Source organism: Galleria mellonella, unplaced genomic scaffold (assembly GCF_026898425.1).
Source record: "Galleria mellonella isolate WM207_F2 unplaced genomic scaffold, CSIRO_AGI_GalMel_v1 utg3720, whole genome shotgun sequence".
In the NCBI taxonomy this organism is placed as follows: Eukaryota; Metazoa; Arthropoda; class Insecta; order Lepidoptera; family Pyralidae; genus Galleria; species Galleria mellonella.
Window position 1 is genome coordinate 83215 of NW_026442088.1, and position 27338 is coordinate 110552.

The 27338-nt window shown below is 35.6% G+C and overlaps 2 protein-coding genes across 2 annotated transcripts in view; one reads left to right on the forward strand and one right to left on the reverse strand.

The window, feature by feature from the left end:
• The window catches only part of LOC116413048 (uncharacterized), a 34503-nt gene extending 22337 nt beyond the window's left edge, over positions 1-12166 (forward strand). Inside the window, exons 13-21 of the mRNA XM_052897602.1 lie at positions 318-444; positions 1391-1499; positions 2075-2160; positions 6917-7041; positions 7675-7749; positions 8700-8821; positions 9609-9729; positions 10672-10699; positions 11754-12166. Coding sequence (XP_052753562.1) covers positions 318-444; positions 1391-1499; positions 2075-2160; positions 6917-7041; positions 7675-7749; positions 8700-8821; positions 9609-9729; positions 10672-10699; positions 11754-11803 — 843 coding nt within the window. The 3' untranslated portion in view covers positions 11804-12166. The remainder of the gene's footprint in view (positions 1-317; positions 445-1390; positions 1500-2074; positions 2161-6916; positions 7042-7674; positions 7750-8699; positions 8822-9608; positions 9730-10671; positions 10700-11753) is intronic.
• Positions 12167-19201: 7035 nt separating this feature from the next.
• Positions 19202-26306, reverse strand: LOC128201237 (protein MEMO1-like). Its single transcript, XM_052897603.1, has 7 exons — positions 26208-26306; positions 25707-25819; positions 24917-25028; positions 24725-24790; positions 23706-23859; positions 22017-22121; positions 19202-21300 (listed from the first exon to the last, which is right to left on the reverse strand). Exons 2-7 carry the CDS (start codon positions 25777-25779, stop codon positions 21163-21165), a joined length of 648 nt encoding a protein of 215 aa, XP_052753563.1. The 5' UTR covers positions 25780-25819; positions 26208-26306; the 3' UTR covers positions 19202-21162.
• Between the last annotated feature and the right edge of the window lie 1032 nt (positions 26307-27338).

Sequence of the window (27338 nt, forward strand, 5' to 3'; positions counted from 1 at the left end):
CCGTGAAGCAGTTGTGTTCGCATGGCTGTGTTTCGGTTCGAAAGGTGGGATATGGCGTGAATTTACTGGGTACAGAGGAATAACACCTGAGTCCTCAGGAATGGCAACCCATGGAGGGTATCATGGGCGAAACAGTATAGTCTGTTATGTCCGTGGTACTGCTCATGTGTATAGGCGACGGTTACCACTTTCCATCAGGTAGGCCATCAGCTTGTTTGCCATTCTAAGTTGTATAAAAAAAAGTGGCAATAGATATTCAAAATGGTAATTTTAGCTAAGTAATCACTTTGCTATGGTTTCCAAATTGTTTTTATCAGCCGAACGACAGCGACCCGTCGGAGAAGCACTACGTGTCCGGTACGGCCGGCACCGGACAGGCGGCCGTCCGGTACCCGCGGCTCGAGTTCTCGCCCGCAGCGCTCTACGCCTTGGGCAGCCCTATAGGTATGATGAAATTATTTGCATGAACGTCACTGTATATTCGGTGACGCCCCCCGTGCTGTTCATCTCTATAGGCGGCGGTTGTCGCTTCCCATCAGGTGGGCCGTCAGCTTGTTTGCTATTTCAATTTTGCATAAAATATGTTTTAATAATAATATACAATTGTTTATATGTGGCCGTGTGGTCCCGGCATAGAATAAGCCACCCCTTCCTGTCCCGTGGGTGTTATAAGCGGGGACTAAATGAACTGCAAGATTAAAGGATGGGCGGCGATGTTTAAAGAGACTACTCGCAGAAACCCCCTTATGAGGGAGGGGGGGAAGAGATTGCTAGTAATGGGGTCTAACAGCTCCATTGCTGGCAATATACCCTATCAGGTCGACCTCCACGCGGTTCCCCCTGGAAACCGTCGTGACTAATTCTAGTTTAATTCGTCAGGATGGGCTAACTGACCTACTTTCACCCTCATCTATCATCCCTCACTGGTGCCCCGCCAGTGTATATCAATAGCGCAGACGGGGTTACCATACCATTATCAACCATTAAAAAAAACCCCTTAGGGGGGGGGGGAAGAGATTGCTAGTAATGGGGTCTAACAGCTCCATTGCTAGCAATATACCCTATCAGGTCGACCTCCACGCGGTTCCCCCTGGAAACCATCGTGGAAACTATCATGGTTAATTCTTGATGAATTCATCATGATGGGCTAACTGGCCTGTTTTCATTCTCACCTATCACCCTTCACTGGTGCTCCGCGAGCGTATCCCGTTAGCGCAGGCGGTGTTACCATACCATTTTCATTAATCAAAAAAAAAAAAACGCTTCCAAATTCTCTCTGATCCGCTCGGCAAACACTTTCGCGAGGGGACCGTGTCGTCTAGTGCAGACTTTACTTAATTTATAACTAGATGTCGCTGTGTGTAATATATCAAAACTATTTTTTTCTTAGCAATTTTCGAGTGTATACGCGGAGTGGAGTCCTTAGGCGCTGACTTCGTACTGCCAACATGCAAACATTTCTTCAACATATTCCACCCGTACGACCCTATAGCTTACAGGTGAGTAAACAGTCACTTCCTATACTTTTAGGGTAACAGAACTCCCATCGAATACTTCGTATGGATTTCCATATCAAATGGTTGCAAAACAAAACCAGAATGCATAAAGTCGTTAGCTTTTGTACCTCTGTCCCATTCGTGTTTCAACCGTGAAGCAGTTGTGTTTACATGGCTGCGTTTCGGTTTGAAGGGTGGGATATGGCGTGAATTTACACGGTACAGAGGAATAACACCTGAGTCCTCAGGAATGGCAACGCATGGGGGGTATCATGGGCGAAACAGTATACTCTGTTATGTCCACGGTACTCCTCATGTGTATAGGCGACGGTTACTACTTTCCATCAGGTGGGCCGTCAGCTTGTTTGCCATTATAAGTTATAATAGAAGCCAAAACAATCATTTTTTGTTTGTCTGTCGGTCTATCTGTATTTGTTCTAGCATCACGCAAAAACTGCTGCACCGAATTGAATGCGGTTTTCACAGTTGTGTTTCTAAACGTTAATTATGTTAATAAGTAGTGGAATAAATGGCTATTTTATTTTATTTATATTTGTAAATAATTGTATTGTTCACAGAATCGAACCCCTGATCAATCCGCAACTGAAAAGTATGAAGCCGTATCTCATCCCGCACCACAAAGGCAGGAAACGGATGCACTTAGGTACGAATACTCCAATATTGCAGTTTGTCTTCACAGGCGTATTTAAGACGGGGACAGTTTTTTTTTTTTGAGGTAAAATTTTAAAGTTTGAGTTTTTAAATTAAAACTGGTCCTGCTATAATTAAAGTCGATGTGTTTTTGTAAAACAAACTCTTAAATTGTAAAAAAGTTCTTTTAAAACAAACCATGTGTGTGTGTGTGTGTGTGTGTGTGTGTGTGTGTGTGTGTATATGTATCTTATATATAAAATTCTCGTGTCACGGTGTTTGTTACCAAACTCCTCCGAAACGGCTTTACCGATTTTCATGAAATTTTGTGTGCATATCGGGTAGGTCTGAGAATCGGCCAACATCTATTTTTAATACCCCTCAATGATAAGGGTGACCCACCCCTAAAATTTTTTTTTTTTTATTTTTTTAACAATTTTTTTTTATTTTTATTTTAATATGATTTAGCATTGAAAAATACATAGAACTTTAAATTTTCATCGTTTTACGATCAACCCCTGTATTTTGTGATTTTCGCAATTAGTGGTAAAACAACGTTTACGGGGTCAGCTAGTAAATATATATATATATATATATATATATATATATATTTTTTTTTTTTAATTCAAATTCAATTCAATTCAATTTATTTTATTCGTTACAATATTGCATTGTGTTGAATATTTTTGCAAGTGACAAGAAGATATCGTAAAATATAACAAAAAAAAAAAAAACATGAAACAACAAAATAACCAATAATAATTGTCAAAAAATAACATTACAATCAATTTAAAAGTCATCAGTAAGGCATAAAATAATGAAAGAGTATTTTAAAATTCATCAATTGAGTAGATGCACCTTTCCAACAAAAGAGTATAAAGTTTTATTTTAAAAATTCTCCAATCTTTAATAGTTTTTAATGCAGTGGGTAATTTATTATACAATTTAACCGCTTGAAATTTTGCGCCATGTTTCACTATATTTAGTTTTGGTTGGACATCATATGCAACATTTTTTCGTCTAGAAATCATGCGTATATTTCTCTCTTCTCTCGTTTCATTTGGCAGACGATTCTTAACATAGTCTGTAACCACAATCAATACATACAAACTGGGTACAGTAAGAATACTATATTTTGTGAAAAAAGTCCTGCAAGACTGCCACTGCGGAATCCGAGCGATAGTTCTAATTGCTCTTTTTTGCAACCTGAAAGCCCTTTCCACATTGTAATTATAGCTGTTTCCCCACAGTTTAATGCTGTATCTAAATTTTGATTCAACCAATGAGTAATAAACTGGTTTGAGTTGATTAACAGTTAACACATCCCTCAAACATCTCAAAGCATAGCATGATGCACTAACTGATTTAGTTATAGAGTCTAACTCAGATTTCCAATTCAGTACAGAATCTATCTTCACACCTAGAAATTTTACTTCATTAACAACTTTAATATTATTACCATTCAGGTACACTTCCAAAGTATCCTTATTTTTAGAAGTTGACCTAAATAGTAAGGCACATGTTTTGTCTATATTTAGTTTTAAATTGTTAACAGAAAACCATTCATCTAAGAGAGCTATAACATTATTGATTTTTATTTCTAGGTCCTTTATGTCCATAGCGGAGATTATGGCATTGGTATCGTCGGCATATATTATTAATTGAGTATCATTTGCAACATTTTGTATATAATTAATAAGATCATTGATAAAGAGAATGAAAAATATTGGTCCCAATATAGAACCCTGTGGTACGCCTCTTTTTATGATGGTCAGTTTTGATGTATATATCATCTCCTGGTTATTTTCTATATTTCTTATTTCGACATATTGTTTTCTATTATTTAAATAAGATTTGAATAGTTTTAGTGATTGTTCTCGTATACCGTAATAGTGTAGTTTGCTTAAGAGTATTTCATGATCAACTGTGTCAAATGCAGAGCTTAAATCCAGGAAAAGCCCTGCTACCTTTTTTTTGCTATTAATCTTATCCAAAACATCATCTATGAGTGTCTCTATAGCTTCTGCGGTGCCTATGCCTTTTTGATACCCAAACTGTCCCTCGCTTAGTATATTATTTGATACTATATGTTGTAGAAGTCTAATTTTTAAAAGCTTTTCAAATATTTTGGAAAGGGTTGGTAAAGGGATATGGGTCTATAATTTTTGGAATATATATATATATTGGTATAACACGAGCTACTTTAAGTTGATCGGGAAAAATGCCTTCTTTAAAACACATGTTATAGAAATATATATTCCGCTAAAAGCTCAATATTCTCTTTAATGATAGATATTGGAATGTACATACATCATATCCACAAGATTTTTTAGTGTTCATATCTTTTACTACTTTTTTTATTTCAGTCGGAGTAATTGGTTCCCAAGATAAGTTGTCTTGTACTCTATTTGTGTTGTCATGTAGAATCTTTTCCGCTTTATATTTATTACCTGATGACTCGTCAATTTATATTCAAAATTCGAAGATAATATTTTAACAATTTCCTGTGGGTTGTCAATTATTTTTGAGTCAACTTTAAGTTTAAATTTTTCATGGTCATGCATCTTTTTGTTTTTATTTCTTTGCTCATTTATTACATTCCAAATACCTTTACTTTCATTATTTACATCTTGTATTTCTTTTTGTATGTAACGTTTCGTAGCATTTCTTACAACTCTTCTATATATTTTAATGTACTTGTCACGAAAATCTATAACACTTTGGCCACAATCTATCTTATTAATATTATATAAAACTCTTTTCATTGCGCTAGATACCTTTATTCCTTTTGAGATCCATTTAGCTTTATAAGTTAGTTATCCTAATTTTCTTTTTAGTTTTCTTAAAACAATGTTTGAATATATTATTAAATTTATTTATAAACGTATTTATGCTCATGTCACTCCACTTTATATTTACGAGCAAATCTTTGAAGTTTTGTTTATTTTTAGCGGAATAAGATCTTTGATTTTTTATTATAAATAATCTTTTGCTCTGTGCATGTTGAAATTTTTCTACTGAAAGATTACAAAAGATTCCTGCATGTCCGTCTGCCAATCCATTATGGTCAATGTAACTATCGGTGACAGAATCGTCTGTTAAATTTATTAATATGTTGTCAATGCATGACTGACTCTTATTTCTTTTATATGTTATGTCTTCAAAAATGTGTTTGTGTGTGTGTGTGTGTGTTTTTGTTTTTGTTTACTATTTTCTAATATATTTATATTAAAATCACCACAAATAATACATCTTTTGTTGAAAAAATAATCTAATAATTTTTCTAAGTATAACATAAACTTATCAAGATTCTTCATATTTGGATTTCGGTAGCAGCACAAAATACATAGATTTGTTTCCAAATCTTTTACACCACATAACTCAAAAAATTCCGACCTACTTAAATCCTTGCACACAGAAAGATCCTCAAATTCTACCGCTTTCGCTCAGTATTAGCGTTCCGCCTTCATTTTATTAGTTCTAGTATAGTAGGAAGCCAGTTGAAAATTCTGTAGATGAAAGAGAGGAGCAGTGACACTATTTAAGAAGTGTTCGCTTATACAAATATAATGCATGCTTTTACATAAATAGTCCAAATAAATTTCTAGGTCGTCTTTTTTATTATTTACACCACACATGTTTTGATGAAATATATTTATATTAATCATATCGCTACTGTTCATTTTTAATTTATATTTACATTTATTTATATATATATATATATAGCAATTATTAACGAAATAAACAATGTGTGATAATGGTATGGTAACCCTGCCTGCGCTATCGGTATACACTGGCGGGGCAGTGATAGAGGACTGATGAGGACTAAAGGTCAGGAATGCAGATCAGTTAGTCCATCGTGACGAATTCAACTAGAATTGGCCACGATGGTTTCCAGTGGGGACCACGTGGAGGTCGGCCTGACAGGGTATATTGCTAGGCTATTTGATCCTACTACTAACAATCCCTTTCCCCCCTATGCGTATGTGTTTGTGATGCATTCCGAGCGATGCTCGACTTGCCATGGCGGCGTAGTGTAGCGTCTGGCATGTTTGCAGAGAACAGGGTTAATGATTTTCTATTTTACGTAAATGTAAAGCAAAATTTCATGTCATATTGTAAAGACTGTATTCCTCACTGCGTGCCTGACGACAAAAGATTTTATAATGAATTGATTTAAATTGGTAGTTTGTAATAAATATATATGTATAAGGATTTTTATCTAGTTTATTTAGCAAGTTGTTAATATAATTTATTTGTCTGTCTAGCATATTTATTTCTTAATTTTATTATATATATTAACATTTTATCTCTTTGTTTTATGTATATATAAATATATATGTAAATAGGTATGTATTTATATGTTGTTATATATTTGTATACGCGTTTATATACACGTATGTATGTGTATATGTATATAATAATGAGCAGGGATATATATTTATATAATTGCATATGTTACATCTCTATATGCATTTAAAAACGACAGAATTATCGTGCCTCCCACCAAATTGTTTATAATTACTCCTCTCCATCCAAAGGTTGCCTGCAAGAGATCGCTCTTAGCGATAAGGTCGCCCATTGTTTTCTCACTGTGATCATTTCTTGTAATTGTTTGTATCTATAATAAGTTTACTATTGTAATCTTATGGAGGAAACAATAAAGAGTGTCTATCTATCTCTTAAAACACAGGGCATTTTATAAACGAATGTAGGAGACAGAAGTCGTGTGATTGCACAGCTTGCTTCTACATTTTATTTGTTTGTAGAACTCAAAGAGACGATGGCGCGAGTGGGCGCCGACTTGAAGCAGAAGCTGTTGGAGTCACTGAAGACCACGTGGTCCAGTGTGTGGAGGACGCAGCCGCCGCCCAGCGACTGCCAGCTCGAGAAGGTGCGTGTATTCCTACCGTAGCCTATAAACGCCTGCAATACCAGAGAAGAACCCCATGCTGTAGTCTCTTGGGAAAACCTCGGCAGGGAGTTTATTCTACAACATTATTTTATATATTATTGGACGAAAATTGAAGTGGTAAAATCCCATTGTACATGACCATTTCAGCTGCGCGTATCGGTATACGCTGGCAGGGCATCAGTGAGTGATGATAGATGAGGACGCTCATTCAAAGGCAGGTAACCCCGCCTGCGCTATCGGTATACGCTGGCGGGGCATCGTGATGAATATACGTCCACGTATATTCAGCACGATGGTTTCCAGGGGGACCGCGTGGAGGTCGACCTGACATGGTATATTTCTAGCAATGGTACTGGTAGTTCCTCCCGTTACTAACAATCCCTTCCCACCGAAACCACGCGTTGGATATCTGGGGGCAATAATCCAGAAAATCTAGACTCGAGACAATTCTGAAAAGTTAGTTTTCTAAAATTTATCCGATTGGGAATCGAACCCGGGACCTCGTTACGCAAAGTGACGTGCCCACCACAGCGCCACGGTGGTAGTTGAAGCTTTGGTGAAATTATCCATTCTTATTGTGAGCTCGTTTCAAATGCGATGTTTAATATTCAGGTGGTGGAAGAAGAGATAGAGAAGGAGCAGCTGTGCGAAGAGAACAAAGATGATGTCTCGCAGGACATTGATCTGGTAAGTGGCTGGAATAGTCGCTGGAATAGTCGCTGTATATCAACACTAGTGATGCGGCCCGGCTTCGTACGCGTAGATGTTTTATTTATCAACATATCAGCCTTTTAATTATTAGCCAGCCAAGGAGGTTTTGTCAGTAGTTGCCACACTTGGCAACCGCAGTTAGGCTTCGAGTCAGCTAATTTGACAATTAGCTGACAAAAAGTCGAGCCGTTTTTGAGGCTCGATGCCCTATCTATATAATCTTGTGTGGTGGACACAATGGTAGTCATGTCGTTTCAATTTGAGAATTATGGTGTTATCTCCGTACCCTGTAATTTCACTGCCATATCTCACTCTACAAACCGAAACATAGCTATGTAGGTACAGATGTTTCAAAGTAGAAACACGAGTGGTACAGGGGTACCCAAGCAGACGGCCTTTATACAAAATTCGAATTTACTGATGATATAAACAAAACGTCCCGTGGGTGTCGTTTTTTTTTATACCACTGAGATGGCAAACAAGCATACGGCCCACCCGATGGTAAGCGGTTACCGTAGCCTATGAACGCCTGCAATACCAGAGGTATTACGCGCGCGTTGCTAACCCTGAAGAAACCTTTTTACCCCCTTTTGAAGAACCCCATGCTGTAGTCTCTTGGGAAAACCTCGGCAGGGAGCTCATTCCATAACCTGAGGCGATTAAGGGAGGACGAGGGATGGGCAGCAGCGTCCCTCTTAAAACATCTCTAAAACTAACTGCGGTTGCCAATCCACTTGCCAAGCGTGGCAACTACTGGCAAAACACCTCACGCTTATGTTCAGTAGTGGACAGTTAAAGGCTGATACGATAATGATGATGATGATGATATGATAATGATGATGATGATGATATGATGATGATGAATTCAAAATTACTTGAATAAAGGTTATATAACTTTTTCTTTCATTCTGCTATCCATGATCCAGGAGGCGCCTGATGTTCTGGGCAAGCTGAACAGCGGCCGGCGGATAGACTACGTGCTTCAGGAGGCGCCCTTCGAGATGATCAACGAGTACCTGTTCGCCATGAGCAGCCACGTCTGCTACTGGTCAGTGCCATCTTGTTGTTAGTGAAGGATTTATTTAAAATGGGCTCACCTCACTATAGCCTGTGAATGCTTGCAGTATAGACCACCAGAGGGAGACTTTGTACAAAAGTTGTTTGCCAACACCTCTGTCCCATTCGTGTTTCTACCGTGAAGCAGTTGTGTTTGCATGGCTGTGTTTCGGTTTGAAGGGTGGGATATGGCGTGAATTTACTGGGTACAGAGGAATAACACCTGAGTCCTCAGGAATGGCAACGCATGGGGGGTATCATGGGCGAAACAGTATACTCTGTTATGTTCATGGTACTGCTCATGTCTATAGGCGACGGTTACCACTTTCCATCAGGTGGGCCGTCAGCTTGTTTGCCATTCTAAGTTGCATAAAAATATCAGTAACGTGACTTAACATTTAATTTTGTATAACTATTAAAAAAAATTACGTTTGCCGGTTGAGCTACTATTGTAAATAGAAAACGTCCAGGCCAATACAAACAGCCAGGGGGAAAGGGATTGTTAGTAATGGGGTTTAATTGTCCCATCGCTAGCAATATACTCTGAAAGGTTGACATCCACGTGGTTCCCACTGGAAACCATCGTGGTTAATTCTAGTGGAATTGTCACGATGGGCTAACTGACCTGCCTTTCATCCTCACCAATCATCACGAGCGTTGGTGGGGTTACCATTCCATTATCATCCATAAAAAAAGACCTGTATAACACGGTAACAAAAACTATGTTATGAACGAAATATGTGTTTTTTTTTAAATCAAACTCTTGTGACTGATGGCAGGGAGTCCGAGGACACGATGCTGATGATACTGCGCGAGATATACTCGAGCATGGGCGTCCAGACGGACGGCAGTCTGCCCCAGCAGAGCCTCACAGTGCAGCGGACGCGGCTGCAGCGAGAGGTCACTGTGTTGTCTACACTAATATTGTAAAGAGGAAAGATTTGTGTTTTTGTGTGTATGTATGTTTGTATTGAATAAACACAAAAACTGCTTTGCCGATTTCAAAAATTCTTTCACCATTAGAAAGCTACATTCACCCTGAGTAACATAGGCTATATTTATTGCTAGAAAAGATTAGGGATCCTTACTAAAACTTTAGTAACGTAACTCAAGGTGTAAAAAAATGCTATAAAATATCTTTGGTCGCGTGCGCTGCGGAAACTATTGGTGATAGAACAAAAGTATGTTCTACAATATTGAAGAAAATATCAATAACTAGAAAAAACTTAGCGATATTAAATGTCCCACTATTATCGTTATGTCACAATAAACACTTTTTAAAATGTTGCAAAAATGTCCACCCGTGCGAAGCCGGGACGGGCCGCTAGTTATTTATAAAAAGAGTTAATCGAGTGCTTACGAACAAGAAGGATTTTTTTTATAACCACAGACAAGCATGCTCTCGTACATAGACAATATAGACTATACACATTGATTAATATTCACCAATAGATGTCGCCAATCTTACATTTTGATATTCAACAGTTTTTCTATATAATTGCCCTGACTTCGAATAGATTTTTTGAAAATTTAATACAGCCTATGTTCACCGTCATCATGTCAGCCGTTGCCCACTGCTAAACTTAGGCCTCCTCTTGGGGATTTGACAGTAGTTGCCATGTTTGGCAGGCGGGTTGACAACCGCAGTTAGGCTTTTACAGATGTTTTAAGAGGGACTCTTCTGATCAATCTTCGCCCTCCCTTAGTCGCTTCTTCTTACTCTCATGGGAAAGGAAGGGATGGTCTATTCTATGCGGGGACCACACGGTCGGAAGTGATTACATATGATCCCATAAATGATAATATGACACCAAGAAATTAAATGTAATATTTTTATTACAGGAAGAAGCTCTCAGTTTGAGTACTACAGGTAAATAACTTTTTTTTTATTTTTATTTCGACTAACCGGCTACTTTGCTCGCGTCGATTACAGAAGTGCGGATTTCATAACTGTACTATAATAAAATTCATACACATTCGAAACCGTGGAGGGTAGGGGGTCGCAAGATATTTTTACATACTAAGGGGGTCGCAAGATATTTTTACGTACTAAGGGGGTCGTAAGATATTTTTTCATACTAAGGGGGTCGCAAGATATTTTTACATACTAAGGGGGTCGCAAAATATTTTTACATACTGAGGGGGTCGCAAGATATTTTTACATAATAAAGGTGTCGCGTTATGTAAAAAGATTGAAAAACACTGATCAATCAGAACAATATGGAACCTATTATTATTAAGCTAGTGTCGCAATTCGAGTGTACGAAACGTCTCTTTCAATATCGATTTATTGGGATTTATTTCAAGAGTAATTCCACCGTTTTTAAATCAGACATTTAGTAATACGCCAGTAAAATTGCATTCAATTTTGCGTGTTCTGGAACCTTGAAAAGCCCATGTTTAACATTTATTAACAAGATTTTATTTATTGGTGAAATAAATCAAGGTGATATAATTCATGTTCAAAATTAAAGGAAAAATTGTTAAAAAATAAATTTGACAGCTATGTTTTTTTTTCTGCGATGGACATTAAAAAGGTATCCAGACACGATCAACTTAATGTGAACTTGTTCTTTTATATAATTTTTGGGCGTTCAATGTTATGAGGGAAATTTCCACCATTAGAAGGAGGGTTAAACGCCATTTCTTGTTAGATAGATAGACAATTTATTTACATTACTTACAGCACACAAATTACAATAAAAAAAAACATACACGTAATACACAGCAAAAGAGACAAAAGAATAAAAATAAAAAAAGCACAAACAAAAAAAAAATACAAAAACAAAATACATAATCTAACAATCTCCTTTGTTACCATTCCTTCATGCGTGTGCCATAGTAACACAAAATGGTCACAGCTCAGTTTATTGCTTTGCCCTTAAAAGAGCAAAACACTGATATTCTGCTATTGTTATTTGCAGATCACCCGTCGACGAGCCGCGGAGACACGTATAGGAAATGTAGTAGTTAACGTTAGTTATAAACTTATAGTTTTTATGGCGGCGAATGTAAAGATAAGGGGGCGGGGGATTGTTAGTGATCCAGACTAGCAAGTCCTATTGCTAGCACTGTACCCTGTTAGATCGATCACCACGTAGTCCTACCGGAAACAATCGTGCTGTATTCCAGGTGTATTCATCACGATGGGCTAACTGACCTGCCTTTTCATTCTCACTTATTACTTCTCACTGGTGTCCCGCCAGTGTATACCGTTAGCGCAGGCGGGCTTACCATTAGATTATCCTACATTAAAAAAATATATATATAAAAATTTAACCCTACATTATGAACTACATAATTCACTTTATTATATATATATATATATATATATATATATATATATATATATATATATATATATATATATATAATAAACCTTTTTAATTACTTAAAATAAGCAAAATACATATAGAGTGAAATTAAAGCGCGGCCACATAAGAAAACGCATGGAAGCCAAAAGAAGGAATGACAGCGAATGAAACTAGATGGCGCTGTGTCGTTCACTTTCAACATATCTTTATGAATCTATTTCAAAAAAGAGTTTGTTAGCTCATAACTTTGTCTTTTATATAGGTTTATAAAAGACAAAGTTTTGAGCTTTGGAAAATTCTTGTCATTGGAAACCTAATCAGCCAATCGTGATGAATTCCACAAGCATTAACCGCTAAGGTTTCAAGGGGAAAGGGGGCCATTAGACCCCTTCCCTCCGTAGGGCGATGCTTATTTTAGTTTACCACCGATAATGCATCTTTTATAATCGTCGCCATTTCTACTAATTTAAGGTTGTAACCTAACTTACTGGTTTATAGAGATATTATTTGTAAACTTAACGAACACTCGAACGTTTCAATTTGTAATTACAATTTAAATAAAAAAAAAAAAAACATGATTCGTAATCGAGTTCAACAAGTATGTTACTAAATAAAAAAATAAAATAAAAAATAAAAAAAGAAAAACCTAAAAATCCCGCAATTGCAAGGTTATATAATCCATTACAGTTAAATATTAGTTAAATTTTTAACCGCCCCAGTTGAATGATCAACCATAGTTGTACCATAGTTTCCTTGTTGACAATTTATGTCTGTTTAATTTACATATTTAACACTTATCGTTCACGAGGGGTAAATATTTACACCAAGCAATTTACCCTTGCATTGTTTACCAATAATCACGTAAGTTTCGACCAGTGTGAGATAGTACCCCAAGTTTTTTAGACAAGTGGCAAGCGATTCCATCGATGGAATCGACATCATTAGCGAGATAGCAATGTCGGAGGATTCATTCCAACTGATGGAGTCGCTAGCAAATTCGATTCTATCGATGAATTCGCTTGCCACTTGTCTAGAGGGCCAGTGGTGTGTAGGCTACGTTAGGGGGCCCGAAGCGTGACCGCTAAGGATTAAGAACTTTTATAACTTTATCTTGGCAAAGTGTAGACACAATTACAGACATACGGACGTATGTCAATTTTCTTTTTACATTTTAATTCATGATTCGATTGTTATTCAAAAAGTATTCTATAAATAAGACGGATAATATATACTATATCTCTATATTTTGTATATATATATATATATATATATATATATATATATATATATATATATATATATATATATATATATATATATATATATATATTGATCAATATATTATTATATATATTGATCAATAGATAACAGACTTTTAACATATTCGAAAATAGATATCCGACCGATATGGGCGATATCGAAATGGGTGATGACCTTTTCCAGTGTCAATGTCCAGAGAAACCCAATATATAGATATCGGATCGGTATCCATACTACCGAAGCCTACTATAAACGAATTGAAACGTTAATAGTAAAATATTTTCCCAAGAGATTACAGCATGGGGTTCTTTAAAAGGGGGTAAAGAGGTTTCTTCAGGGTCGGCAACGCGCGCGTAATACCTCTGGTATTGCAGGTGTTCATATGCTATGCTTGTTTGCGACTACAGTGGTATAAAAAAAATTGTTAAGCTATCACTGAAAATTTGGGTTTTAACGGCAAAAATGTATTTGAAAAATTGTAAAGAAAAATAAGTAGAAGTAAGTGCAAAGTTTTTAGTGGTAGAGTTGTATTATTTATTTATTTATTTTATTACGTCCACTGGGTGAGCCTTACAGTCTTCCAATACGCCCACCCAGGAGAGCATGAGGACAACAACATATAAAAAATACATGTAAAGTATTCTATGATTAACGTCTTAGTTTGGTAGCAGAGCACTGTTTAAATAATCAATCGAATACGTTGAAAATTTATAAATTGTTTTTGAAAATTGATGGTTGGTTGTCACGCTTTGTCAATATAAAATTATGAGCGCTTTTAACTACCTACTACATTCGACAATATAGCAACACGAGACAGATTATAAAACTAAAGTTTATAATTACTTTGTCAAGTGAGGAATATTAAAAAAAAAAATTTGATTCCAGTGTTAAGGGTTTTACAACCGCTGCAGAGCAAAATTGATGAAACTTTAATTATATTGTTATTTTGTTGATAGAAAACAAGATTGTTTTGTAAACGGATTGGGTGATAGCAATCAAAATATATAGTCTATGTCAATAGTATGCACTATGCTTAGTCTATGGTTTCAATAGAACTTAACGAATATGGAAACATACGATTAATCGACACGACCATAGACAATCTGCTAGTGTTTAAAAGTAGTACGAATAAAAAACTGTTTAATCGATTCGTTATTTTTTTTTTTTTTTTCATTTGAAAAGTGTCTGATAATTTCAACAATACTAGGTTACATCTTCATTATATTGTATAGAATCAGAATATATAAAACCTTAAAATCTAGCTACAGTGACCGTTTATCATCAGACAGGCTGTATGCTTGTTTGTTAACTTGGTATAAACAAAAAAAAATATTAATTTTTTGCTAATTGACCTTTATTTATTTATTTATTCATTAGTACAAATATGTGAACACGGCGGACTTAATGCTAAAAGCATTCTCTCCCAGTCAACCATAGGGAAGTGTCAGAATACACGAACGCGGTACTAGTAATTATTGATATACATACATACTAAAATTACATATATAAACGACTAAATATATATAAATAACAAATATACTTACACATATATGACATATACTATATTATACACGAAATTGAGAATAATATAAAGCACTTACTGCTCGGATAAAGTAAAAAAGTGAGCGTGAACGTTTTACAATATTATTTTAATAGAACCTCAAAATTTGGAAGTCAAATATGTACACCCATGAGTATAATAAATATTTTATTTGTTACCAAATTATTGGACATGTACTTTCTTAGTATATAATATAATAATAATAATAATGATTATTTAAAACTCTATATTGATATTTTTTTTTTGTTGTTCAAATTTTAACACATTTACAAGTTCCTTTAAGTATATTTATAAATGATTATTTAAAACTCTCATTGTTTTTTTTTGTTGTTGTTCAAATTTTACATATACAATAAGATTTAAAAATAAATTCATGTGGTAAAATATAATACAGAATATATTTTTTTTTCTTATAATAATTTGCTTTATTTATTTTTTTAAGAATTATTATTAAAATAAATTTTTATGATGTTTTAATTATGATAATTAATTCTCCTTTCTACTAAAGGTTTGCTGGAAATCTTACAGAGTTAAGCTCGCCTGTTGTACATCTTTATTTTATATATATATATATTATATGAATGTAAATTTTGTGTACAATAAAGTATAAATAAATTATAAAATATAAATGAAGAATTTGTAAGTGACAAAATGGTGGTATTTTTTTTTTTAATAAAAATCTATTTATTTTGTTTAAAATAACAAAAGTGCTTATTGATTATAGTTAGGAATTGTAAGAAATTTTTCAATGTTTACCTTCACGCTACGTCCCTAGCGGGATAGACAGAGACATATGCTTGCAGTCTTTGTCCTTACATATATCTCTTCCACATTTATATATACATAAATACAACTTAAATGTAATTAAATTAACAGTTTTGTATTTATATCGTGGGTTGTGGGTTCGAATCCAGCTAAATTGTGTATATATTAAATTGAATTTTCTCTATACACTAAGCTTTAGTATAAATATGTTTATTTAATATTTACTTTCATATAAACATTTTGAATTCAAAATATGCTTTAAAATATTTATGTATTTGTAAAATGTGATTGTTTAACCATTGAAAAAAAATATATTTCGTATGAATTTGAATAATACATTTTAATTGGTATACTTTAATTATTAAAAAAAAAGAGAAATATGGTAAACGATCCAGTTTTATTAATTGAATAATTTATTATTTTTATTGTGGTATGAGAATGATTAATTTATAGATTACAATGTTAGAACAATTTATTTCCAATTTGCGGGATTAAAAATACGTTCCAAATTGTTTATTTATGAATATATTTATTGTTAAGTTTATCACAACTCAGTGTATATGTAACACTAACAGTACATATTAGTTGAAGGTGAATAAAATTTATATTTTACTAAAATCTGTTTTATTTCATTACATTATCATCATCATGTCAGACAATAACTGTCCGCAGCTGGACATAGGCTGACCCTATTAGGAAGGTTTTGCCAGTAGTTGCCAAGCTTGGCAAGCTGCTCGTTCTTCAACAGTTAAATTCCCTTAGTCACCACTTAGCATGAGAAAAGGTGGCCCCATTCTATGCCGGGACCACACGGTGATTTTATTTATATATTACTAAGTTTTTTGTCAATGAGTTTATAATATGTTTAATTAATAATTAAAATACAGGAATTAATTTACATATAAACGAATACATTTTTGAATCGTCCAAATCAACAAAACTCTCTCGTCGCTGGCCCGTGCACGGGATGCGCGCGCAGCCAACAATTACAAAGCCTCTGTTGTTTGTTTGTTTGTCTGCTTGTTATTAAAATTCTATTTTATTATAAAAGTTGATATATATAATAAACATTGGTATTATCTCACCACAAGTTTAACATTTACCCGTGATTGGGGGGAGATATTTCTTGACCGGAATAAAAGTGCCCTATATCCTTCTCCACCCCATGTCGTATGAGTGTATTAAATTTCATAGTGTTTGATTAAAATGTAAAAGCACTATAAGGTAACACAAACACTCACACATTTATAATACACGTTTGCAAAGATAGCCCGTTTTAAAAAAGGTATATATGAATTTGGATACTTCCAAAGGCAGAGGAAGACCTAAAAAGACGGGTGAACTCTGTGAAAGATGATATGGCCGGAATGGGAGTGAATGCGGAAATGACTGGGAATAGAGGAGAATGGAAGAGAATAAAACCAGAGGGAGTCTTCTTGTGTTTCTACCGTGAAACAGTTGTGTTCGTATAGCTGTTTCGGTTTGAAGGGTGGGATATGGCAGTGAATTTACTGGGTACAGAGGAATAACACCTAAGTCCTCAGGAATGGCAACGCATGGGGTGTATCATGGGCGAAACAGTATACTCTGTTATGTGGATGGTATTGCTCATGTCTATAGGCGACGGTTACCATTTTCCATCAGGTGGGCCGTCAGCTTGTTTACCATTCTAAGTTGCATAAAAAAATTACATATTTATGAGGTAACAAAAAAATACAATCAAATTGAAAAAAAAATGTTTTCGCGCTATCTGTGGTATCCGAAAATCATGTCGGCCTTTATTCAAAAATACTTCGCCTTCTTCCCTTGCAATGTATGTACATATGCGATAAGCAGTATTTATAAAAAAAAAAAACTCCTTCAGATTTAAAAAGTCGGTCGAAAATGGTGGATACCCAGGAAAAAATAAAACACGCATTATTAGCAAAGTACATATATAATTGAGAAAGGTATCAATACGAGATAAATGCAGTCTGACACGGAATATTTTGCGCGCGCATTTTATAATATATTTATAGATTCACTAACACGTTACACTGTAGCCTTCAGTAAATACTCATTTATAATTGGTACTTTTTCAGTCTAAAATCCAAAACTAAAGAAATCGAAATTCAAATGTTCCAAATAATATAAAAAAAAAAAAATAAGTAGGTAATACATTTTTTTATATCAAAATTTTTAGCATCAAGCAGCGAGTTATAATGCTGTTTTATAGATAAAGTAATTACATTTTCAAGTGTCTATGAAATTAGAAAAAAAAAGGTATAGTGAGGCACATATCCTGTCAGGTAGACTGACAGATAGGTAGGCCTAATGAATTAGAACGCCTGATTTTATTCTCATTTATATCCCACTGGTGCCTCACTAGTGTATACCGACAGCGCAGGCAGGGTTACCATTCATTAATAAAACCAATCTTAAAAAAAAAAAAGAATTTAATTTATATTCTAAATTTAAAATAAACATAATAGACATGTGACCTATTTTTTCAGGCAGCTTTTATTAACTAAGTATTTTATTATTGAAAAAAAAAAGACATATTCTTTGTGGTTCAATAAGAGAACTAAAACTAATGAAAAATACCTTAAAATTATTACAATATAAAAAAAAAAAAAATTGTTACACATCACCAATTGAAATCTTTTAGGGATAATCCCGTGGGACTCGGAATCCCACACTTTACACAACACTAGTACCTATTAAATATTTTCTTTTTATTAAATATACGCAAATTTTGAGATGTAAACAGTCTATTTACAAATAATCCCGGGAATACAAAATAAGACAGGAAATTAAATGTAAAAGTAGGTATAGAACGAAACTGTTTAAACTTTTATTTTTTAAAACAATCTTTTATAATCCGCCATCTTGTAGCTGCCAATTATTTCAATGACGTCATTTATTGCATCGTTATCTACTCTTCAAATGCTTTCATTTAAAAGCCACAGTAAAGGAGTTGATAAAAAATACACCGTCCGCCATTTTGTGGTGACGGCCATTTTGTAAGTATTATGAGTATGCAAAATTTTAGTTCAATCATGATATAAAGGAATGGTTTTAAAGCTTGCAAGGTTCAAATTAAACAAACTTACGTTGCAAGTTAAATAAAAGCCCGTAAAATATACATTTTTTAACCGGGAATATTGGACATACGCCATAGAAGAGCAGAGGAAATTATTAGAAAAAAATTATACGCGAAAAAAAAAAAATAGTACAAACTGTTTTTATACACTTGGCATATATTACACCGGAGAAAAACTTTGTACAAAAGTCGATTGCTTGGGTACCTCTGTCGCATTCGTGTTTCAACTGTAAAGCAGTTGTGTTTGCATGGCTGTGTTTCAGTTTGAAGGGTGGGATATGACAGTGAATTTACTGGGTACAGAGGAATAACACCTAAGTCCTCAGGAATGGCAACGCTGGGGGGGTATCATGGGCGAAACAGTATACTCTGTTATGTCCACGGTACTGCTCATGTCTATAGGCGACGGTTACCACTTTCCATCAGGTGGACCATCAGCTTGTTTGCCATTCTAAGTTGTATAAAAAAACAAGTGTGGATAGTGAAGATTGTTTACGCTTGGTGGAGTTTAGAATTCATCTTTATATTTATTTATTATTATTTATTTATATTTAACAGACTTTTACGATACATATATGCCAAGTTTAAAAGACAGTAAAATAATGTAACATTATTAGTTTTTTTTATTTTTTTTTATTAAGGGTTTATGGGTTTACACATTAAATAAAAGAAAAAACTTTCTTGTTTCTAAAAAGGCTCCCAATTAAATCTAATTACAGAGCAATCAATACAGATTTGTATTTTTTTTTTTAATAAAACTATAAAGTTCCAGATCTTACGATTCGATATAGATTTTAGTTTAATAACTTATATTTATTTATGTGGTAACACAGTACACATACGATGCGTAAGCGCATTATTTCGTTCCCATGGTAAAGAGGCGGAAAGGTGGCGAATACCACCAACAAGTGCTTTCCCAAAAGAGGGTTGAGGTCAGGCAGGCGGCCGGTCGTAAAACTAAGTCAATTTCATTTTGTAATATTTTTTTTTACAACACGGGGCAAACGAGCATGCGGCTCACCTGATGGTAAGTGACTACCGCCGCCCATGATCACTCACAACACCAGCGGCATTGCAGGTGTGCTGCCGGCCTTTTAATATGGAAAAAACATTACGCCGACCCCATATAATAATTGGGATACGGGTAGGAAGAAGGCAAAGAACGAGGCGACTGTAGGTGCATTATAATGAGGCCGATTCTGTGGTACTGTGCTTCTAAATTTATTTCTTAACTTATTAATTGAATGTTGGGCTTTTTCAGGCAGAAAATCCTGGAGCCCTTTACACGATCTTTCGTGCTTGCCCTCGCCGTGTTCCCACAGAACTTAAGTTTTAATAAAAAGTGCCGTGGAACTTGTCCTCTATTTAAGCATTATTAAAAATTAACAAATATGTAATTTTTTTCATAATAATTTAATGAGAATGTAAACTAAATTAATCGATTCCCCCTCGCCCTCCCGAGACAGCCTAGTGATGTCCGATCGAACAATCGAGAATCGATAAATTGAATGTTGATTATCGATTGAATATAGATCACCAGAGGGAGACTTTGTATAAAAGTCGATTGCTTGGGTATCTCTGTCCCATTCGTATTTGAACCGTGAAGCATGGCTGTGTTTCGGTTTGAAGGGTGGGATATGGCGTCAATTTACACGGTACAGAGGAATAACACCTGAGTCCTCAGGAATGGCAACGCATGGGGGGTATCATGGGCGTAACGGTATACTCTGTTATGTTCATGGTACTGCTCATGTCTATAGGCGACGGTTACCACTTTCCATCAGGTGGGCCGTCAGCTTGTTTGCCATTCTAAGTTGTATAAAAAAAAAAGATTTATTCCTAATTTTGTTTAGAACGTACTTTTATGATAGCTTCAACAAAATTTAATTACATTTTCATTAAATTGTATTGAAAAAAAAAAAATTAAACATTTGTTATTTTTTTATATGTTTTAATAGAAAATAAATCCCACGGCGCCTTCTTTATTTGAAATTTAATTAAATGTACAATTTATTTGTTTTCGACAACATAACAGTACCCATGTGGAACATTTGTTTGACATCTTTTTGTTTTTAATTAATGATTATCAATGTTTGACACAATAATTAATGAATGGGTCAAACATTAAAAAAAAAGGACACTTTATTACACTGTCCTTTTAATTAATTTTTTTAATCAATCAACTAACCATTTCAAAATTTTTTATGAATTGTGACAACACTTTCCAATCCCGGGATCGATTTACCAACAACAACATTCTAAGAGATCGTCACTAACTTCACAAAAAAAATCGCGGAATCCCGCGGGATTTTCGCCGGTGAGTTTCAACGGGATGATGCGGCGGGTGCGGCCTACTCGAACACGAGGGAGGCACTGGCGTACGACACGGACGAGTCCTGCGGGTTCACGCACTGCGACGACTGGGCGTATTTTAGGAATTTCATGGACATTCTTGGTGCGTTCTGTTGCGATTGAAGCTTCGATATTGCCTGGAAATACAATTTTTATTATTATTTCAGCTGAACGAGTCTTCTCCACAAGGAGAGTGTTGCCAGTAGTTGCCACGCTTAGCAGGCAGGTTGACAACCACAGTTAGGCTTTAGAGTTATTTTAAGAGGGACTCTGCTGTCCATCCCTCGACCTCCCGTAAGGAAGTGGTGGCCCATTCTATGCCGGGACCTATACGGCGGAAATACAATAGTATTTATGGACCATTTTCAGCGAGTGCGATACTAGTCCTATTTCGATGTGTGCTTTTAACTTTTTTTTAATATTGTTAAAATAAGGTGATTACTGTTAAAAGACCAGAGGGAGACTTTGTACAAAAGTCGTTTGCTTGTGTACCTCTGTCCCATTCGTGTTTCTACCGTGAAGCAGTTGTGTTTGCATGGCTGTGTTTCGGTTTTAAGGGTGGGATATGGCGTGAATTTACTGGGTACAGAGGAATAACATCCGAGTCCTCAGGAATGGCAACGCATGGGGGGTATCATGGGCGAAACAGTATACTCTGTTATGTCCACGGTACTGCTCATGTGTATAGGCGACGGTTATCACTTTCCATCAGGTGTGCCGTCAGCTTGTTTGCCATTCTAAGTTGTATAAAAAAAAAAAACAATATTACAAAATTTGTGAACATAAAATATAAACATAAGCATACATCTAGTGAACAGTCACAGATGGTGAAGGTGATGATGATGAAACGTACCTGCAGTAGCACGCCTATGGGATGCCTGCCGCATATCGTGTTGCTATACTTTTTTATATACTCTGTGAACGCGCGCGGATCCATCTTCTCAATTATGTCCATAGCCTAAAATGAATGGATGAAATTTTATAATTCACTAGATTAGAGAAAAATAAGAAAGGAAGTATTATTATTTGAGTAAACTTAGAATTTAACCATTTTTTCTCAAACATGCTTGGAAATGTGAGCATTGTTTTGACAATCTACCAAGGAGGTAACTAATAAAAGGTTTTATTTAAATTTCGAACTGGCTTGCAAATAGAAAGCTGTTTATTGAAAAAAAAAAACAAATGAACATTATGGCGCGTGAAAAATTATTATTGTTCGTTATTCGTCATTGAACTTAAAAAAACTTTGATGGACTCACGTATGTGTGCTTCGGCTATGCCTCGGCCCACATTTGCACCTTCGTCCATCAATGCCTCAGTAGTTGGCCGCTGCAGTAATGTACTATTAATAGTGTTTTTTTTTTCATTACCACCCATTCGGAATGCTATTTCAGCCAAGAACGAGCAAGAAACTCAGCTGTTGCTTTTTCAAAAAGTTTAACTATATAAATAATGAATTTGTATGAATACAAACTACTAAGCAGTATCAGGTCATGCAATTTAAAATATATTTATATATATAAAAATTAATGCCACTTTTCGTTGTAATTTTCTAACTCAAGAACGGGCTCACCTATCCAAACCAAATGTTTAAGCTTTGTTCAGACTATTTAGTAGATGGTTTATGTGAAGTTTGCACAAAATCGCTCGAGCGGTTCTTCATTTATCACATTTTTTGTAACAAATGAATTCAATAAATGGCGGATCATTTTGTTAATGGGGATTTTTGTGTCAAATTCAAACTTTTTTTTAAGATGGGGATTGTGCTGTCAAATTTAAACTTTTTTCAGTGTTGACAGTACAAGCATGTGGGGGGAAGGGATTGTTAGTAATGGAGACTGAGAATCCCATTGCTAGCAATATACCCAACCAGGTCGACCTCCTCGCAGTTCCCCCTGGAAACTATCATGATTAATTCCTGATGAATTCATCATGATGGGCTAACTGGCCTGTTTTCATCCTCATCTATCACCCTTCACTGGTGCTCCGCCAGCGTATCCCGTTAGCACAGGCGGTGTTACCATACCATTTTCACCCATTAAAAAAAAGTACAACCATGTCGTTATGTCATTCATGCGGTCATTTTATTTTGGACGTGCAATTTAAAAATTTAAAAATTAAAGCAAATTGTCAGCGATAATTATTGCTTTGTGTTTATATTTTTAAACATCACTTTATACGTAGCGAAGCACGTACCGGGCCGCTAGTAGTATATAATTAAAACAAATCTATATTTTGTTAAGAATTTACAGGGTACAGAGGAATACCACCTGAGTCCTCAGGAATGACAACGTATGGGGGTATCATGGGCGAAACAGTATACTCTGTTATGTCCATGGTACTGCTCATGTCTATAGGCGACAGTTACTACTTTCCATCAGGTGGGCCGTCGGCTTGTTTGCCATTCTAAGTTGTATAAAAAAATATACCTTTAATTACAAAATAATGAACAAAAACCACAAGTATCGATTCCAGCGCCATCTATAACAGATGGCGTGATTTTTTAATTTCGTTCAGTAACGTGCCACGTTAAACACTGTACCTGTTTGTCGAGCCACTCGATGCTCTGGTGGATGGGTCCCCTGGACGAGTCGCGCCAAGTGTACCGGAACCTCGAGCCCCAGTGGCAGAAGTCGGAGGAGATCACTAGTAAATTCTGCGGGTCAGCCAGGTAGGGGGCCAGGATTGCACCATATCTGGAACGTTAGATAGATACTCTTTATTGTTTCCTCCAAAAGATTACAATAGTAAACTTATTATAAATATAAATAATTACAAGAAACAATCACAGTGAGAAAACAATGGGCGACCTTATCGCTAAGAGTGATCTCTTTCAGGCTGCTTTGATTGGCTGACTGTACATTTGTTACACACAAAAAAAAAAGACTTTAACGGTGGCAAATGTAGTTTATTTTGATTTAAAAACCAAACTACTACAGTGTCTTTGACAAATTTTCTACGAGAACAATCTAAAAATATATTTATTTATTTATTCTTTATTGCACAATAAAATTTTGTACAAATGGCAAGCTTAATGCCATATGGCATTCTCTACCAGCTGACCATTAGGTGAAAACAGAAAGCGTATGAAGGGCAGATGTGGTGAAAAATATATGACAATTATAGTAACAATAGTATATATACTTGGTTTAAAATTTAAATAATTTTTTTTTATACAACATAGAATGGCATACAAGCTGACGGCCCACCTGATGGAATGTGGTAACCTTCGCCTATAGACATGAGCAGTACCATGGACATAACAGAGTATACTGTTTCGCCTATGATACCCCCATGCGTTGCCATTCCTGAGGACTCAGATGTTATTCCTCTGTACCCAGTAAATTCACTGTCATATCCCACCCTTCAAACCGAAACACAGCCATGCAAACACAACTGCTTCACGGTAGAAACACGAATGGGACAGAGGTACCCAAGCAATCGACTTTTGTACAAAGTCTGCAAAATTACTTATTGATATACATTGACTATATTATTATATTAGCCGTTAACTGCCCACTACTGGACATAGGCGTACCCCATAAGAGAAAAAAAACTTACTTGGCCTCCTTTTCCGGCGTTAGAGAGCCGACCAAAATTGGTATGATTGTGAAACCGGTTTTATACCTGAAAATAAATATTATAAACATATCAGATAAGTGTTTCCCAACGTGGGGCCCACGGCCCACAAGGGGACAATTTGATAACTATCAAATTGAGATAACTACAAATAAAGATAAAACATGTACATACTCCTCCATAACTTTGGCGATGTACGGTAGGTGCATCTCTATAGAACGCTCGTCTTCGTCCGTCTCCACGTCCATCCATTCGAACTGACGCGTCGCCTCCAACTCCGCGTATACTGAAAACAAATATGGCATTCTAAATTTGAAATAAAGAAATGGTATTCTAAATTTAATTTGTTTAAATGAATTTAAAACAAAATAAAAAAAAATGTGTTTAAATTTCGAATAAGTTTTGGATTCGTTGTTTTTATGTACAGTGTACATTGACTGCTTTGAACAAAGAATTACATAGAAGGAACGTTAAAATAAAAACTGTTTAATCATACGTTTTATCAATACGTTGTATTTATGACATTGCCAATGCGTTAGAAAGGGATAGATATATAAGATATATAAAAGCGCATCTGCCCTTTGACTAGTCCGTAGAAATCAAATTCCTCAAGATATGTCACTTGGTTTTATTGGTCGTATAATCCTACCAAATTCAGATACAACCCGCTCGCATACTTTCTACATAAACTGTGTCGAATATATAATCTAGTAATGTAAAATTTGTCATTGACAAATAATTGACATATCAAACATTTTCTACACACTAGCCTGCTATGAATTGAGAAAAATAGCAACGGATGGTGTATCTTTCGTTCTCTTTTTACTAATTATATTTGTATAAGAAGAAAGGAGGCAACCGTATGATTTACAGTTTTTATTTTATCGTTCCTTCTATGTAATTGCTTGTTCTTAGATTATATCAAACTCTGTGTATCTATTACCAATAATAAATTATCTCTTACTCTGTTTGTCTATGGTGAGATCGTAGAGCGGAGTTTGATATTTGTCGAGCGAGGACAGAGCACATTCGCCCATCCGGGCGTAATGCGACGCGCCTAGGATAAACACGCGCTTCCTGAAAATAACCTCAAACTGTATTATTATATTTAACATTTTAAGACAGCGCCCATCTAGTTTTTTTTTAATAGGTGAAACTGGGATGGTAACCCCGTCTGCGCTATCGGTATACACTGGTGGGGTACCAGTCAGAGATGAGAGGTGAGGATGAAAAGGCAGATCAGTTAGCCAATCGTGACGAATTCAACGATAAATGAGTCTAATAAGGCATATTGCTAGCAATAGGGCTGTCACACTTCATTGCTAACAATCCCTTTCACCCCAATACACAGATATCGGATCGGTATCCACATTACACAAGCCTAGTTTGCAGCGTATTTTTTCTTCAAAATAGATACACTAGTGGTAATTTATTACGTGAATTTAATGTGAAACAATGTACTCACACAACAACAGGGCTGACTTGTCTGTAGGCGAAGGCTGCGCACGCTCCGCACGCTCCGCAATATGAATAACCCGCGTGGCTGAAAGCAAGCACAATTATTTATTTATTTATTTATTACATCCACTGGGTGAGCCTTACAGTCTCCCAATACGCCCACCCAGGAAAGCATGAATACAACAACATAGAAAAAAAAGGAATATTACACATATATACAACAAGAATAATATAAAAAGACTTAAACAAAAACGTCTGAACACAAATACTCTGTGGTCACCCGGCGAAACTCCAGCAAGTTGGAGGCAAATACATCCAATTGCGGATACTGGCTCAAAATATCATTGAGTAGTTTCAATGCAAGAGATAGGGGAGCCTGCTTAGCGAACTCTGTTCTTCGTAATGGAACATCGAATAAGTGCCGTCTACGTGCTCGCACGTAGTTACTGGGCGCTCCTATTGATATTGATTCCAGTACAGTTTGGTTACACTTTTACCCCCGCACTAATTTTACCACATATTCAATTAAATTTAGTTTTCGTCTCACTTCAAGTGTATTATAGCCCACCATACCCAACAAAAACATACTCGGGTATATATGGGGATAAGACACCTTGAAACCATACTGTTTTATTATTTAGAAGTAACACATTATAAAGAAGTAACACTTGCTGACTGCTTCATACCAATACAAGTCTAAGTGACATACCGGCACAATTGTAGCCGCTCGCCATTACTACCCTACGGATTTTTTATTTTTTTCATTTCTTTTTATGAGTGATAATGGTATGGTAACGGTAAGTCCGCCTGCACTAATGGGACACGCTGGCGGAGCACCAGTGAACGGTGATAGATGAGAATGAAAACCGGCCAGTTAGCCCATCATGATGAATTCATCAGGAATTAACCATGATAGTTTCCAGGGGGAACAGCGAGGAGGTAGACCTGGTTGGGTATATTGCTAGCAATGGGATTCTCATTCTCCATTACTAACAATCCCTTTCCCCTTGATCTTTCTATTTGCGCGGTTGAAAAGACACAGTTGCGTGATTCCTGGAGAGAAACACTGTTACCATGTTCTATTATGTTTTTTATACTAAGATTTGTAAGATTTTCAAAATATCGAAGATAAATCTAT